This window comes from Strongylocentrotus purpuratus, unplaced genomic scaffold, assembly GCF_000002235.5.
Source record: "Strongylocentrotus purpuratus isolate Spur 01 unplaced genomic scaffold, Spur_5.0 spur5_scaffold_6, whole genome shotgun sequence".
Taxonomy (NCBI): Eukaryota; Metazoa; Echinodermata; class Echinoidea; order Camarodonta; family Strongylocentrotidae; genus Strongylocentrotus; species Strongylocentrotus purpuratus.
The window spans coordinates 50,788,823-50,804,991 of record NW_022145612.1 but is presented as its reverse complement, the minus strand read 5'-3'; the positions used below and the strand labels follow the sequence as shown (position 1 = coordinate 50,804,991).

Here is a 16,169-nt window from a genome sequence, read left to right as displayed (position 1 = left end):
CTCATCCATTCTTCATTTCATGAAATTGGTACGGTTCCAACTGTTCTTTTAAAAATTGAAATTTAAGATGAAAAATATGGCAAGGTTTATGTCAAATCAAGGAAATTAAAGTTAAGATTTTGGCTAGTTTATGAAAATCACTACTGAACAATGGTCGTCAGAGCAGGCATAAAATTCTAAGGGCCACACAATTTAATGAAAAGAGGCTGATTTCACAATTTTTCTGAACTACACCCTAAAACATCCCTCAATCAAATATAAGTTTGTTTCTTCTTTTCTTGTTTCATATAAAAAGTACTACTGAATATTTGTGCATCCATGAGTGTACATACAAATATAATCAACATTATATGACACTGAGCTCAATATGTACATTTCTCAATAAGGCAATACTCAAACATGATATCGACAGATGAATACTACATACCAACACAGACTTGTTATAATACATGTGAACGCAACTGAAATACAAGGAGTACTGTGAAATGCGCACACATATTTGATCTTTTTTTCTTCATTTTTAAAAGTGTTTTCAAGTTCCATACATGTCCCATACAGCACGCATTTGTGATCAACACACAATTCATTGAATGGAATTTAAAAAATATTTAAAAAAACTAACGAAATTGATAGTCAACTAAATAATCCATGGAAGTCCATAAATCAATCTCAATTCCTGTATCAAGTGGACACTGACTTTGAATTAAACTATCAAGAGACTTGGAACTGGTATTTAGATTCTGCATGATACAAGGCAATAGCAAGATCTATGATTGGTCACTTTGTTGAGACATTGATATGGACCTATATCTGGCATGCCCATAAATTAGAATTACAGGGGTGATAGTGAGCAACAACAAAAAAAGGATTCCCCCCCCCCCCTCCACCATGCCCCCTTGAGTAAAAAAAAAGAAGAGGATTCGGGGGAAAAAATGGCATCTAACAACACCCCCCCCCCTTTTGAGCGAGAACAAAATTGGGAAATAATAGGGAAAAAGGGGGGAAAGGGGGGAAAAGGGGGAAAAAGGGGGAGAATAGGGAAAATAAGGGGAAATCGAGATAAAATAGGTTTTTTTTTTTTAAATCAGGAAAAAATAAGGTTTTTTTCAGGCCTGGTATTAACCCCTACATATGAAATCGGGTATTCTTCAATATTGCAATTATTCCCCACATTGACGTACAAGACTCCACACTGAAATATTAAGAGGGAAATAAACCACAAGATTTCTGTCAAAATGTTCTGTTGCAAAGAATTATGTGTACTTGGGGCAGCTATTTTCTTGATAATCTGACATAATGAGGTAGAGTCACAACAGGGTTCACAAATTTATTCAAATGTATAGATGCTACTTTCACAAGCGCCTATAGCAAGGACCTATTGCATCCCCCTGCTTTAAGATAATGAACTTTAAAAGTACTAATAATACAGATTGCATGCATTAGGTTTTGCTCTGGGGTGCAGGGCCGTAGCCAGAGTTTGATGTTTTTTTTTTTTTTTTGGGGGGGGGGGGGGCACATACATGTAATTGATCGACGTCCTGGGGAGGGGTCTAAAAAAGTTCAACCGAAGTCCCCCCCCAAAAAAAAAAAAAAAAAAATGGGATTTGTGTTATCAATAAATGTTATTGAAATAAAAAATGTTTCCATAAGATTCATGTGCGAATTCCACATTATACGTCACATTACCAAGAAAGTGGCAGCCACAAGGTATGCTACAGGACGCCACTTTTCCTACTAAAGTCTGGATATATTCATCCTACAAGAGGGCCTTGTACATTTTCTTGCAAAACCATGTAACCCAACAAGTGGGAACAAACATACACCTTTGAATATATTTGGGGGTTTACAGACTGGTTACTGGTTACATATCAATAATAGCAAAATGGTCAGGATAGTATGGCTCACGTAGAAAACGTATTTAATCTGAGAAAATGCTCATTAGCAGCGAGCAATGCTGATATAAACCTGTTCTATGAAGACCAATTCTATCATTACAGAAATCGGTTCCATCATACATTTGATCAACCATTTACACAATTGTACTCTGACATCTCCAGATCAGAGGCATTGCGTAAATCATATTGTTGTTACATCTCTACAGCTGGTAAACAAGGAATGCCTCTATAATTGTTCTGACTTTAATACTTAGCATCCTCATGATAAATATGGGTAGCCTATCATGCCATCTGCAGCCTTTCAATTAAAACAATAACAGGCATCAAGCAATACCCCTTGGGCAACAGGTGAAACCCCTTGAGCTGCAGCCCAGGCAGGATATGACCCTTCTTTAATACACAAGGTTCAAACCCAATACAGTCATCAGCTGATAACCGTATTCCACGTGTGTGCTTGTGTACTATAAAAAAAAGGATAGAACTTACTGGTATTCTTATTTAGTTACTCCTCAATTTGATATTTTCCTTGTTATACAGTCTTTCATGAGGGTCGCTATCTTGATTCAAATAGTGAAGTCAGACACTCAAGAGGTTCCCATTGACCTCTGGATCCGGGTGTTTATTGATTTGCCAATCATTGTACAACCAAAGCTTTTGATGAAAAAAGCTGGCCATTTGGTTACATTGATATCCAGTGATTACTCTTGATGCAGAGAGCACTGAAGGACTTCCTTGCTACTGGTACCCATTCAACACCTGGATGAAGAGTTGCAAATAGATCAATTTCTTACCAAAGGACATTGGTGCTGCAGAGGGACTCGAACCGCGAACAATGTGATTCACATTTTAATGCATATATATATATATACCAACACCCACATTATGTATTGATTATTCAGGGCTTTACATCTATCAAACCTCTAATCATCTTTGCACAGAAACAACTAAGCTTGATAGCTTGATTGCAAAGAATAATATGCCAATGGAGTATGCTATGCAGACCGATTCCTGATTCTGATACAACATTCACACACACATTTTGATAGTACTTCTTATGAGAAACAAAAATTGCAGAATGATGATATTCAGACATAAATTATGCTCCGATCCTGAACACAATAGATGGAAAACAGATGTTCTATCAAGGTTTCAATATTTTTTTTTACAGATGACATGTTCTATCATGTATTTGGAATGCTTTCCCATTTACAGAAAAAGAGAAGAAAGTGCATTAACACAACAGATCGTGCAGTACATATTTTCATTTACTTAAAAAATACTCTGTTGGGTTAAGTAACATTATACATGTATACTTTCATTAATACAAATCTGTTGTTACGATATAAATTTGTAAACTATTATTTGTACTGCATACTAAGCAGTGAATTGCTTAGTATGTGAAAAATGTTATAACATCAAGATAAGTTTGTACCTCACATCTCTCATTTTCTTTTCACTGTTTTACAAATAGCTTCTATGCACTCCAAAATAATACACTCAAATGAAAGTAGAAGTAGTGCATAAATATTCACTACTGCCAATCTCTACCTTAAACTACATACAATCTAATGCCCAGAAAGTATAAATGCCTGATAATGAAATAGAAATATAAAAAAAACATGAAGCATCATGCAAGCTCTGCGAACATTGCAAACATTTATCGTTGTCAATATAGGAATGCATTAAGAAGGAATTTGCCAGGGAAAGACAAAAGTAATACATGTATGTGGAATTTGATAATGGTGTATATGAATATATGAATATATATCTATATATAATTAAATGTGAAGCATATGAGAGAGACAAAAAGAAATGGCAGAGTTCATTTATCATAATCAAAGCAATCACAGTGATAAAAGGGTACCTGCTAAATAGTCAGATTGACCATAGTCTTGATTTTTGTCAAGGTTAATATCCAAAGTTACCACTATTATAATAAATTTACATGAATACATGTATCTCAGAAGATTTTCATTGAAGCTGTTTATCTTTACAACGTTTATCAACAATTCACTAATCTAATGGACTGCAATGAATAAAAGAATGTGATTTATACATTTCCACTGTTCTGGGGGCCAATTTGTAACATATTTCACTAAAGAAAGTACTTTCTTATACATTTGACTGGCTTACATGATAAGGAAACAAATCATATTCCCTTTATGAGAAGCTCATGGCGTTGCATTCTAGCTGATATATACCGCCCAGTATGTTTGACAACTGCCCTGTACTTGGAATGTAACAGGCAATGGTCAATTATATGCCTGCAGTTAGGATTAATCTTGAGATGTGATTATACTACAATATGAATACAATATCTAGTCGAACTTCCATCAATGACCATGAAAGGAAACAGGTGGATTCACGAGAAAACAATCAACCATGAAAAAAATATAATGTACACTTACAAATGTGACTAGGAATCATTCTATAATCCATGTACAACATCTTGAACATTTATCATACACTGTAGGAATAGGCTTACCTTTTTGTAAGTTAATTCTATAGCATTTTTGTAGTTAGTACACTGATCAATGCATGAAACACAAATACATTTCTAGAACACTTTGTTCTATTAATATTCAATACATACCCTTCACCGGCAAAACACACCCACAACACACTGGTACATGACACTCTGTTGCATTTCATTTCAAAATTTGACATAAATCATTTTATAACATTTCAATAATCAATAATATAACTTCAATAAAAACATATGACTGGCACAGAAGTGAAAGAAGTACATGAAAAGAATTAAAATTGAGAATTAGATTAGACCGAGGAAACCTCCGTCACTGGCTAATAAAATGTTCATGTGGACGGTGACTCAATTTACTAAGAATTGCACTTAGTTACATGTATATTTGTATACCTCTAAACTACGATAATAAACATTCCTCTAATACAGTTGTACCAGAATAAATGGACATATTTTAACACCGTTTCTCAACCACCGGTAGTATATATCTAGAGCTACACATTGAGTTACTTGTAGCTGTATGCACTTCAACTTTCTATGTCCTATTTTGTTAATTTTCACATCATTTTGATAATTTTCTCTCCAAGTAGTCCTTCAGGCATATAATATGTATTTGGACATCATTGAAAAAATACCAACTTGTCATTTTCAAAACCTGATTTTTTTCTTCTTTCGCTGTGAAAAGTGAGGTTTTGTTTCATACTCAGAGATTGAATAAAGGCACCAATAGAGTGTGTTTGAGTTGACTTTCTCTGAGATGTATCCAGCGGATTGACTTCCAAACATCCACGACAACAAAGGCACTCTCATCAATGACTCGGAGTTACCACATGAACATATCAACATGGTTACCCCCTCTTTCCACTTTAAATACCTGTATAGCAAATTCTACCATAATGAGGTATAGGATGCTGAGGAAACTCTTCGCTAGTCACTACTGTATGTATATCAATCCTTCCTTAAAGTGTACCAATCACCTGAAAAATAATCGCATGTAGCTTGAAGGTATAAAACCAACCTCAAAAATTCTATCTGGCATTCTATAGGTTAATGATTAGAGAGTACAAAGAAAATAAAGGATAACACACAAAACCAAAGGTCCGACTTGGTATGTTATGATTACCCCCACCAATGAAAGTTTCCTATATCCTGTTCATTCTTAGTGTACATGACTACACGACCATTATTATATATCTTTAATAATCTACATCAAAATGATAGATTTCTACCATCAGATTAGATATGCTTTGAAAGAAAAGAGCAAGAAACACTGAAGTATAATATGTCAAAGGTTGTTAGAATGAAGCAAGAAAAAATACATACTTTCTGAAGAATTCCATGAAATAAAGATGTCATATACGATTTGATATATAGAGGATTGATATACAGGATAGATACAGGTACCTAAAACTAGAATTGACAGGGTTATGTTTCGAGGCATTAATCTGTTGACTACCAAATTCTCCTATTCCCAAAGACTGCATAAAAGGAACATTCAGTTCCGGTAGGTAATGCGTTAAAGGCACTGTTCCTCGGTAAGATGCATTCCACACTCCGGTCAAGTGATATTTTTCCTGCTAAAAGACCAAATATTTCTTGAAAACACCTGTGGTATCGTACATTTTAAACTAATATAAACTACTGAATACTTTAATTCATTCCCTTAGGATCAACACTGAAGCAACTGCTTCCTGTATGATATAGGTTAAAGAGAAATATAACACATTCATAATATGTTTATGTGAATTTTTATTGTTGTGCAGATTCAGGACTTGGTTAAAAAACCAAGAAGTATATCCAAACTCTATCAAGTTTACTTTTGAGAATACATGAGACGTTACATGATTGGTGTTCGTATATAGAGATCGATGATTGGCTTCAAAAACAGTTTTGAATACTAGTTCATAATTTGTACACCCGTTATAAAGACTTTCAGTAGGAACTACACATGCACCTCTTGTTTGAATAATATGTATTCATCAGAATCAACATTACCGGTACTTTTTAATTTTTACCCTCTCTATATTAATTTTATGTATGTTATTCTGATGAATTTTTGTGTCTTCCTAGTATTCCACATAATATTGATGTACAATATTTTATCACGACATACCAACTCTGGGCTCTGATAAGAAGCAGTGTAGCACTAACTGTCCATTTCACATAGAATAATATTAAAAACACCATGGTAAAGTTACTTTGACCTGAAATGGGTTACAAAATCATCTACCTGTGTACGAATGATAAAGAGTATGACATCAGGGCTCCCACATTTGCTCCTGCGACATCTGCTCGAGGCCTTATATCATCATCAAAGATATATAGCTATACAGTTGGGTTACATGATAGGATGTGGTTTGGTTTTGGTAAGCGTTTGGTCCACGGTTGAAGTTAGGAATTTGGTTAGTGTAGGATATTAACCGCAGAGCAATTGTCCCCAGAGTATGTGTCGTAGAACCAGGATATCTGATGAAAGCAGGGGGGTGTTTCACAAAGATCCTAAGTTGAACTTATCTCTAAGTTGGACTTAAAAATTATGGAAAGCCATTAGCATCTTTGAAAATATTTTGTAAAAGTTAGTTTGAAAGGCATTAATTGTTTATTCAAATCATTCATATTTTCTATCATCAAGGAGATTTCATGTTCTGGATGCGGAATTTATAAAAAGTCTTAAAATACTTGAATTTCTGCTTTTGAATATATTTCATTTTAAGACTCCAATGGCTGTCCATAATTTTTAAGTCCAACTTAGTGTTAAGTTCTACTTAGGATCTTTGTGAAACACCCCCCAGGAGTGGTTGTTCTCTCAAGGTTCTCTCATATGAGCCATGAGACCGTAAACAAGCTGGAAAAAGGCAGAACTATCCTGAGAGTGACTACATCGTCCTGCTCTTGGAATGTAAAACATGCTAGCCAAGGTTAATGTAAGACATTGAATTATCTCAGGAGGATTGCACAGAATTAGAGAAGGTAATTAATTAGAAGGTGATAATGCTTATGAATACACTGCCTAATTGAGTTATCAAGTGAATTTAATCGAGTTGAATAGAGATGCCGCTTTGAACAATAAGCGTAGAAACATGATGCATTTTAATATTGATTTAAAACATTTATGGACAATTTTAGCATGATAAGACGACTCATGCTAATGAGCTCTCCTGTGCACCAGACATACAGGATGCTGGTTGGCTATTCAAGCCAGAGTCTAGAACATCTAAGGAATATTCATCAGGTTTTGCTGGGACATGAACAACACAGGCATCCATGCGTGACGCTTTATTGGCATGGGTTGGATATGTCCTGAAGCATCAAGGCTTGCAAGATGGCCAGTCATTGGATCACTATCCTCTCGACTTGACAAGGGGGATATTGGAAGGCTGCTCAAGCCAGAGTCTAGTCCATTTAAAGAGTAGTCATCAGGTTTTGATGGGACAGCTGCGACCGGTCTATAATCCGGCTGGGCTAGGGTAAATCCGGAATCATCGCCGCTGTGACGATGAACATCCACCTGGTGCGTTCCGCTGTTGCTACTGCTTTCATCATCACTATCACTGTAAGAATTGGAGAAGAATCCTGAAACACTCGCCATTTCCTTTTGCGCACCCTCTGTGATTGGTTGGAATGCAACACTATTCTCCGAACCTTCCTGTGAGTTCAGTTCATAGTGTGGACTGACAGATCTCTCTGGTGTAGGTGTGCGGTCACTGTCCGTTGATACTTGGCTAAACTGCCGCAGGGTTCCTAGTGTAGGAGCGGCTATGCCATGTCTTGACTTCATCACCCTGATGGCTCGTAACAGAGCCTGACCTTCTTCGACTCTTTCGTACTCCTTCACCTGTGGCATCCTGCGACTTGACGTTGGAGTGTTCTGCTCAATACCATTTAGGCGAAAGCAAAGTGTCTCCACATCTGCCATTAAATTATAGCAAGGCATACCTCTAAAGAGCTCTATGTCATCCACCATTCTTTTACTGAAATAATCACTGAAGTATGCTACTGCAAACTTTTGTAGCGTTCCTAGTTTGCGCCTCTCTGTACTGGTGATGTGTTTCATCTGTATGAACAGATCGCCAAATTCGGATTCTACTGGTATCCCCCTGTTTGGATTTGGGTCACCTTCTCTCTCTCGCACCCACCGATCCAACATGCCCAGCGAGCAGATGAAAAGCACCTTGAAGGCTTGTCTGTTTTCGTTGCACAGCCACGTTTCAAGGGTCAATTTGTGGATGTCGTTCGTATGCTGGGACGGAATAATGGGGAGTAAACCCGCATATTCCTTGAGGAACACTGCAAACTTGTAGATGACATCGCGATGTTCTTCCGTCTCTTCTGTGGATATGATGAGAATCCTCTTCTCGGGTTCATTGTTGGGTTCGTTGTTGGTAGCGTTGTTGGATTCGATGGTGTAATCTATAGCACCACCCCCATTCACCGGCCTGTTTAGGATACTTGGGATTGGTTCGTAGACCCTCCGAACGTCTGAGGGCTCTGTAAGACAGGATGAAACACAAGTTTAATCGTTATATAGATCTTACCATGGACAGTCTTTATACAAGCTTTAATACCATGTTGGTGATGAACATAGGATGTACTCAAGTGAGACACAGAGAACATGGGACACATTTACAATGTAGATGAATTACATTAAAAGGAGTGTATCATGACGATACTGTGTGTCTTTCCCGTGGCCCTACTCGGGGCCGATCGGGTAAAATACACTACGGACGACGCGACCGCTGCATTCACGTGCGTGCAACAAACGCGAAACCGAGCGGGAGGAGAAATATCTGTTTCGTGAACGCTAGTGCGCTGACCCAGTTAATCAAGTCCATTTGTTTACATGCAGTTGTCCAAAAGAAGACATAGATGGCGTTAACCAGTATTTCCCATGATACACTCCCTTTAAATAAGCAAACATTCAAGCAGATCCAAGGCACACATTGACCTTGGGAGACGTTTCAGATCAGTAATAACTTCATTACAAAATTGTTTAGGAAGAATTCGTCCTTCATCGTCTTTTATAGAATTCAGATTCTTCTTGATTACCATTAGCAGTTAATTCCAGCTGAGCTAGCTCTCAAGCTGATTCATGATATGTGCTCTTCAAAAACACTTTAAGGTCCATACATTTAGAAATTTGATTTCTATGATCATAATGATTGCATTTTTACAGATAATATGCTTCAATTTTAATAAGAAACCTTGATGGAGAGCCTGATTTGTGCATGATATGAGAAATAAAATCTTTTAAGACATGTACCATACTGAAATTATTGACAATTGATATGTAGAAATGCAGTTAAAAGGAAATAAGGAACACATAAATACATCTTGAAATGAAAATCATGTCTAAGATTCTCTACCTAAACAATGAGCATCCACAAAAGCATGACAATCTTTCGGATATTAAATTTACAACAAAAATGAACTCCTGAATTTAATGATTTTCTTTCATTCAAGCCACAACATCAGTTGTGTCTTTAGGACTGAATTTACAACATTGTATGATTTGGTCAAATATCAAATAATTCAACAAATGGCAAATGATTTGTTTTGTCACTTGTAATCATGCAAATAAGTTTTATGTTGCTTTTTTAAATGATGAAAACGAAAAAAAAAAAACTTATATAAAAGCACACCAATGATCATCATACTTCTTTTTGTGTGTGTGGATTGGATATGAGGATCTTAGATCTACATAACACATTGCATACTGTAAATATTTGCGTAGTTAGATGAATTTCTGCCATGTATCATTTAAAATATATATATATATATATATATATGAAAGAATGAATATACCGGCATAGTACATCTTCACATACATCTTAGAAATGAATATCTTTTTAGTTTTCTCTTCGACTATTTTGCTTGGCTCCTCGAGTGATTAGCTTAGACAGAATATACAGGAGAAAACATTGTTGTTAAACAGATGCATTGAAAAATAAGCTGCTAAAAATATATGAGTGAAAGAGACTATAATTATAGTAGATTGAGATTTAGACTACACTATAAAAATGTCAAAATGCCTTGGTCAGATCCTAAATGAAGCGCTCTGTTTAGCATAATATTTGCGAAGTGCCAAGGTAACCTTGTCCAGATGAGAGAAAATGGTGCCATGGTGACTTCATTGCTAGATGTACCCTAATTAACGGTGTATAAACCGCCCTTGTGTATTAATAGCACCCCTCTTTTTCGCCCTAAGAAACAAAGCAAGCCGGGTCCGAGTTAAAAAACCCATGCGGGAAGGCCTTTCATTTAAGTGCGAGGTGCAGCTGAATGTGTAAGATCATTAATGTAAATTAAAAAAAAGTAGAGGACCTAGGATAGAACCTTGTGGTACGCCGTGTAATAGAAGAAAAATTGGAGGAATTATTATTATAAACTACATATTGAGATCTATCAGAAAGATTACTTTCAAACCAAGATAACAGACAAATTTGAGTGTTGTTCTAGTTTCTGAGTGGTGAGTCAACACACCGATTACTGAGCTGGGAGAAATTGCCAGGCATATCGCAAGGTGGAGGGGCATAAATTGAAACTTTAATTTAATTTTTGTTTGTTTTGTTTTGTGTGTACCGTGTATAAGACGCACCTTTGAGTTTTTTTTCAGCGGCAAAAAAGTTCGGTTAATACACTGTTAATTACGGTACAATTAAATATTATCTGAAAGTTAATTATTAATAATAAAAATTGGGGAAAACTGATCTGATCACTTCCTGAATTCTCCCAATTATATTATTATAACTTAATTAAATTGTATGTCACAGCTCTATATACCATTTCAAACTTTTTAAGTGTTGAAAGATTTTAAAAAGCCTGTTTTATGTCTTATTTTCATGGAAAAACGGTTGGGAAAATTCAAAAATTGGTTGGGAGAATTTACTGTAAGGGGGTGTTACACAGTGACGCCTTCAGAGAAAACCATGAATATCTTTGTGGTTTGACACTATTTTTCAGGATTTTTTCAATGCTAGAGGGTTAGTACAGTAGAAGGAATATAATAAGTAACATTTCATACAAAAATTAAACATTTTATTCATCAATCTTCAACAATGTTACCGTTTCACTTTAAAGGTAACCGGTTAAGACTTTAAAGGTGAACTGCATGCAATGCTGGCAAAAGAAAAAAAAAACAGATTTGTGCATTTCCTCATTTCTAAAGGGGGGGGGGGTACCCCCTTTACTTTGTTTAAATGATGCAGTGCATATAAGAATTAGGGTTATACAATTTATAAAATACATCAAATTTTCTCATACTTTTCAATTTTGCATCACAAAAAATAATCCTGTTATATCATTAAAATACAAGGTACTACTTATTTGTCTTATAGAAGGAAAGGATTCATGGGGGGGGGGGGTCCTGCAATTAAAATATGATGGATGAGGGCAGTCGAGAATTTCATGAAGAAAAGAGGGGGAGCTTATTTCTCCAAATTACACACCAGTCCTTGCACGGTTTTGAAAGACCTGAAACTAGAAGAGTCAGCTTGTTTGGAGCTAAAAAAAAATTTGGGGAGGTTCATAGGAAAAATATAATCAGTGTAACAAATCTTTAGACCTTTCAGACGTTTACAAAACAAACCTTTGTCTCTAGAAACCTTGGTCTCTATATAGAGCCTTTGATGGTGGTGGTGGGGGTGGTGAATTTCACATTCATCTCTCACATTCTGTATTAACAATAAACCTATTTGATTTGAAAAGCAAGAATCAGACGTATTTCAGAGCAAAACAAACATCTTTCCAAGACCATGTCATCCATTTTCCCTCTATTTATTACTCTTTTCCTTTAAAGGGTGCAATCCCTTTTTATACTATTCTCATTGTGCTGGCAATTTGCTTTCTTCTTCTATGATTGGGTTTTCTCCCCCCTTCTTTATATATCCTTCTTCATCATAAAATCATACACAATAATGACTCTACACATGATAATGCTGTACTTTTTCATTGCATTTGCTTTTCTTTGCTTGTTTTCCCTTCACTTTTCTGCCACCATTTTGCAACAAATTATATTTTAAGAATTTTGGTAAATATTCTTGAAATCATTATTTGCATAACATTGTACATTTGGCATATATGCTTATGATAACTGGCCTCTGCATTTATCTTGATTATTTTACTCACCTCCATACTTTCAAGTTTTCAATTATGTATATATATATATATATATATATATATATATATATATATATATATGCATTTTTTGTGTGTATTAAGTTGTCACTCTTTTTGTAAATCAATAATATTATATACTATTATTGTTATTTGAATGTTTAATATTTGATTTATCAATAAATGCAGAAACATCTGCTTTAAAATATATATATATATATATATATATATATATATATATATATATGTATCTCATTGACAAAGGGTGTGGAATATTGATATGGCTGGACCCATCCACTTTCAAATTTTATTGGAACTTTACGTGAGAGTGATATTGGTGTTGGCAATGGTTTGTGAGGGGGGGGGGGGGGGGGGGGGGGGGGGTGTTGTTGAACTTTTTTGAGGTGGGCACCTGCCCCGGGTCAGAAGGGTGTTATTTCTGTGTTGACTAAATGAAAGCTATTGCCCTTCTGGCTCTAAACAGATAACATCACTTTTAATAATCCCATTTTCATCAATTTCTGGAAGCGTCAGTATGGTATGACAACTAATCTATAACACAAAACAGACTCTGAATCATTTGCAAACATCACAAACATATCAACTGTATGTCTGCTATAAATCATAAGATGTTTTGTTGCATTGAAAAAAAATGGTTGAAATTGGAGGAAAAGCTTTTAAAAAAATGTGCAATTATACTGAATTACTATAGAAAGAGAGAAAGAGCTATCTAAATGCAGCTAAATGTATTAAAGCAAACTATTAACTGTGAAATGAATACTTGAAGATATCTACAAATGTATATGGAATATCATGATGAAATGAAACATGTATTTGAGGGTATGAAGAGAAAGAGAACAATGATGTGTTAGATTCTATGCACATAACATACAATGAAGTGATATTCACTTTGAGTCACGCTTACAACATACTTTACACATATCATAGCTTTAATATTTGTTATAATATATATATTTTTTTTTTTTAAAGAAAGATCTAAAATAATTATTGCATTCTAATCTAATCTAATCTAACTCCACGTCCCTTATGAGCAGTTTGACCTTGCATATCTTTGAGTCAAACTATAACGACATAGTCTGCAGAGAGTCTTTACTCTATATTGAGTGTTAATACTTAATGTCCTTCTGGTTCTGCGCACACAGAGTATACCTTTTTTTAATGTATGCATGACTTAGCATCCTTACCCTTAAAAATAATTACAAAAGCTCATGGTAATTTAATTATTTCTTACAATTTTATATATGGCCCAAAATTAAAAAAAATGCCCTAATACATCATCTAAATAAATGATGACACCTAGCCATATGAATAAATAAATAAATAAATGAATAAATAAATAAATAAATAAATACAATAAATAAACAAATAAATAGATAAAATCATGGGCATTCTGCATGTGCGTTGCCAATTTGAATGTTCCCTGAGCAGTAGTGATCGTAAGGTGCGGAAGGTGAACATTTACCATTATGCGGGTAGTTATTTGGTTCTGGAGGAGGTGTAGGTGGTGATGGGCTTATATCCTCTGCAAAAATGTGCAAACAAATCAAAAAGAAAAGATTTTCAACTGGTCTTCATTGCTGTCTCTCTTTAGCTGTGATGTCCATGCAGCAGTGCACATGCAATGTGCATAAAATCCTTTTGTATGAAATTTCAATCTTAACAACATGCTTCATTAAAAAAAAAGCTTTCAAAAGTAGGTCTTATATAAGGTGTGGCCAAGTGGCCAATCAATAGTATCCAGTTCAGCATTGAAATGGTATGGCAAAAGATTTGTATATATATAAATCTATAGTTTCACGACTTTTAAAGATAAATGTATCGTAGAACATATTAATGTTTTATACTGTGCTTTAGTCATGACTTTGAGCAAAGCAAATATCCATGGCAGAAGATATATATGTGTATACTTAATAAAACATGAAGCTTATAAATTCTCAGGAGATTGATAAATGCAGAGTGACTGAAGATGACCACACTCAACTTCTTAATTCTTATTCACACATGACATAGTAATCTGCCTACCATTATCCCTCCCCCCCCCCCCCCCGGCAAATATGGCCTATGTTGCCTGCAGCTACTTTTGTTTTTATCCCTCCTGCCCTTCTTTTATATTTATTTTATGGTGGCAGTCTTTTGAGTCGCTTTACCAAGTCAGATGTGATAGAGGTTTTAGAAATGTCCTTTAAACCCTTCCCTAAATCCATACCTATTCTTACTCTTCCTTTCTCTAATCTATCCTTTTCTCCTAGTTCAAGGCTCTCTTATCTCTTTTTTTTTCTTTCTTTCTTCCTATTTTTTTTCTCATTAAAATGTATAATTATCCTAATTTACATATTCCAATATGGGTTGAAAACATATATTTACAGTTGTATAAATTAGAAATATTAAAAAAAAAACACATTTGTATAGGAAATGAGAATAGCAAACTAATGTTATGTTACACTTTGGTTAATAGGTTTACTTGCTCATGATTGCAAGAAAGATTTTGTAACAACTATCAGTCATTCTTTTCTATATTTCTCTGTCCGACTGTCCATCTACCGGTATCAGTCTGTCTCTCTATCTTCCGTTCCCTCTCTTTCACTCCACCCCCCTCTCCTCTCTCTCTCTCTCCCCTTCTCTCGCCCCCCTCTCCCTCTCTCTCTCTCTCTCTCTCTCTCTCTTTGTCTCTCTCTCTCTTCCCCTATCTCCCTCTCTCTCTCTCTCTTCCCCTATCTCTCTCTCTCTCTCTCTCTCTCTTCCCCTATCTCTCTCTCTCTCTCTCTCTCTCTCTATCTCTCTAGTGTCACCCATTCATTATTCTGTCCACATCCCATTGTTCCCTAACACCTACCACTGTACGGGTTCCGCTGGCATATCTTGTCTGGCCTGGTCTTTAGGATGAACCTGAAGCCCACTAGCAATGCTGTTACCAAAAGAAATACCGCTACAACAACTATCACCACCAGATACACTGTCTTATCCTCTGAAAAAGTAAAAACATAAAAGAAAGGCCACAATTAATTTCATATAATGTATATGAACATGTACAAATATTTTATAACCGTTGACACACATTACCTCTCATAAAATGCTTCCTAATTGGTAATTGCTTTGTACTGGATATAAATCAACTCAAAACAAACATTTTTAACAAGTACAGACAAAAAGAGTGGTGTCAAATTTGTAGATTTAAAATGTACTACATGTACATGTAGATGTCAAAATAAATATTTTATATTCTTTTGGTCCAAATGAATACCACTGGGTGTATTTGTATTACATAATATTTCTATCCATTTTAGCAAAGGAGCATAAAGAGAAGAGGCCTTCATTGTACATAATTCATTTATTCATTTAATTATTTATTTATATTTCATTAATTTATTCATATATTCATTAATTTATTCATGTATTCATTTACTTTCACATTGCCCTTCCTCATTGAAGGAGTAGCCAGGAACACAGGAGCAGTTGTATCGAACTCCCCCTGGCATATGGATGTAGTTGCAATGGACATGCTCATCACACCTGCTAGCATTACACGTTCTACCATCTACCATACAGAGAAAACAAAAACAAATTCAACATTCACAAAATATTTTGAAAATCTACTCTATTCTGGAATTAAACATGATTACACATTTATAATATATATGACCCTTGAAGCTGCCAATTAG

The 16,169-nt window shown here is 35.2% G+C and overlaps 1 protein-coding gene across 3 annotated transcripts in view; it reads right to left on the bottom strand.

Moving 5' to 3' along the window:
- Positions 1-7,098: 7,098 nt before the first annotated feature.
- Positions 7,099-16,169, bottom strand: part of LOC100890352 — a 64,469-nt gene continuing 55,398 nt past the window's right edge. Inside the window, exons 2-5 of one of the 3 annotated variants that reach the window (XM_030972076.1) lie at positions 15,914-16,045; positions 15,344-15,475; positions 13,973-14,032; positions 7,099-8,865 (exon numbers count right to left, since the gene is read on the bottom strand). In XM_030972076.1, the coding sequence (XP_030827936.1) occupies positions 7,592-8,865; positions 13,973-14,032; positions 15,344-15,475; positions 15,914-15,986 (1,539 nt within the window). In that variant the 5' untranslated portion in view covers positions 15,987-16,045 and the 3' untranslated portion in view covers positions 7,099-7,591. Of the gene's footprint in view, positions 8,866-13,972; positions 14,033-15,343; positions 15,476-15,913; positions 16,046-16,169 lie in introns of those variants that run through there. The other 2 variants (XM_030972077.1, XM_030972074.1) reach the window with 2 other exon arrangements.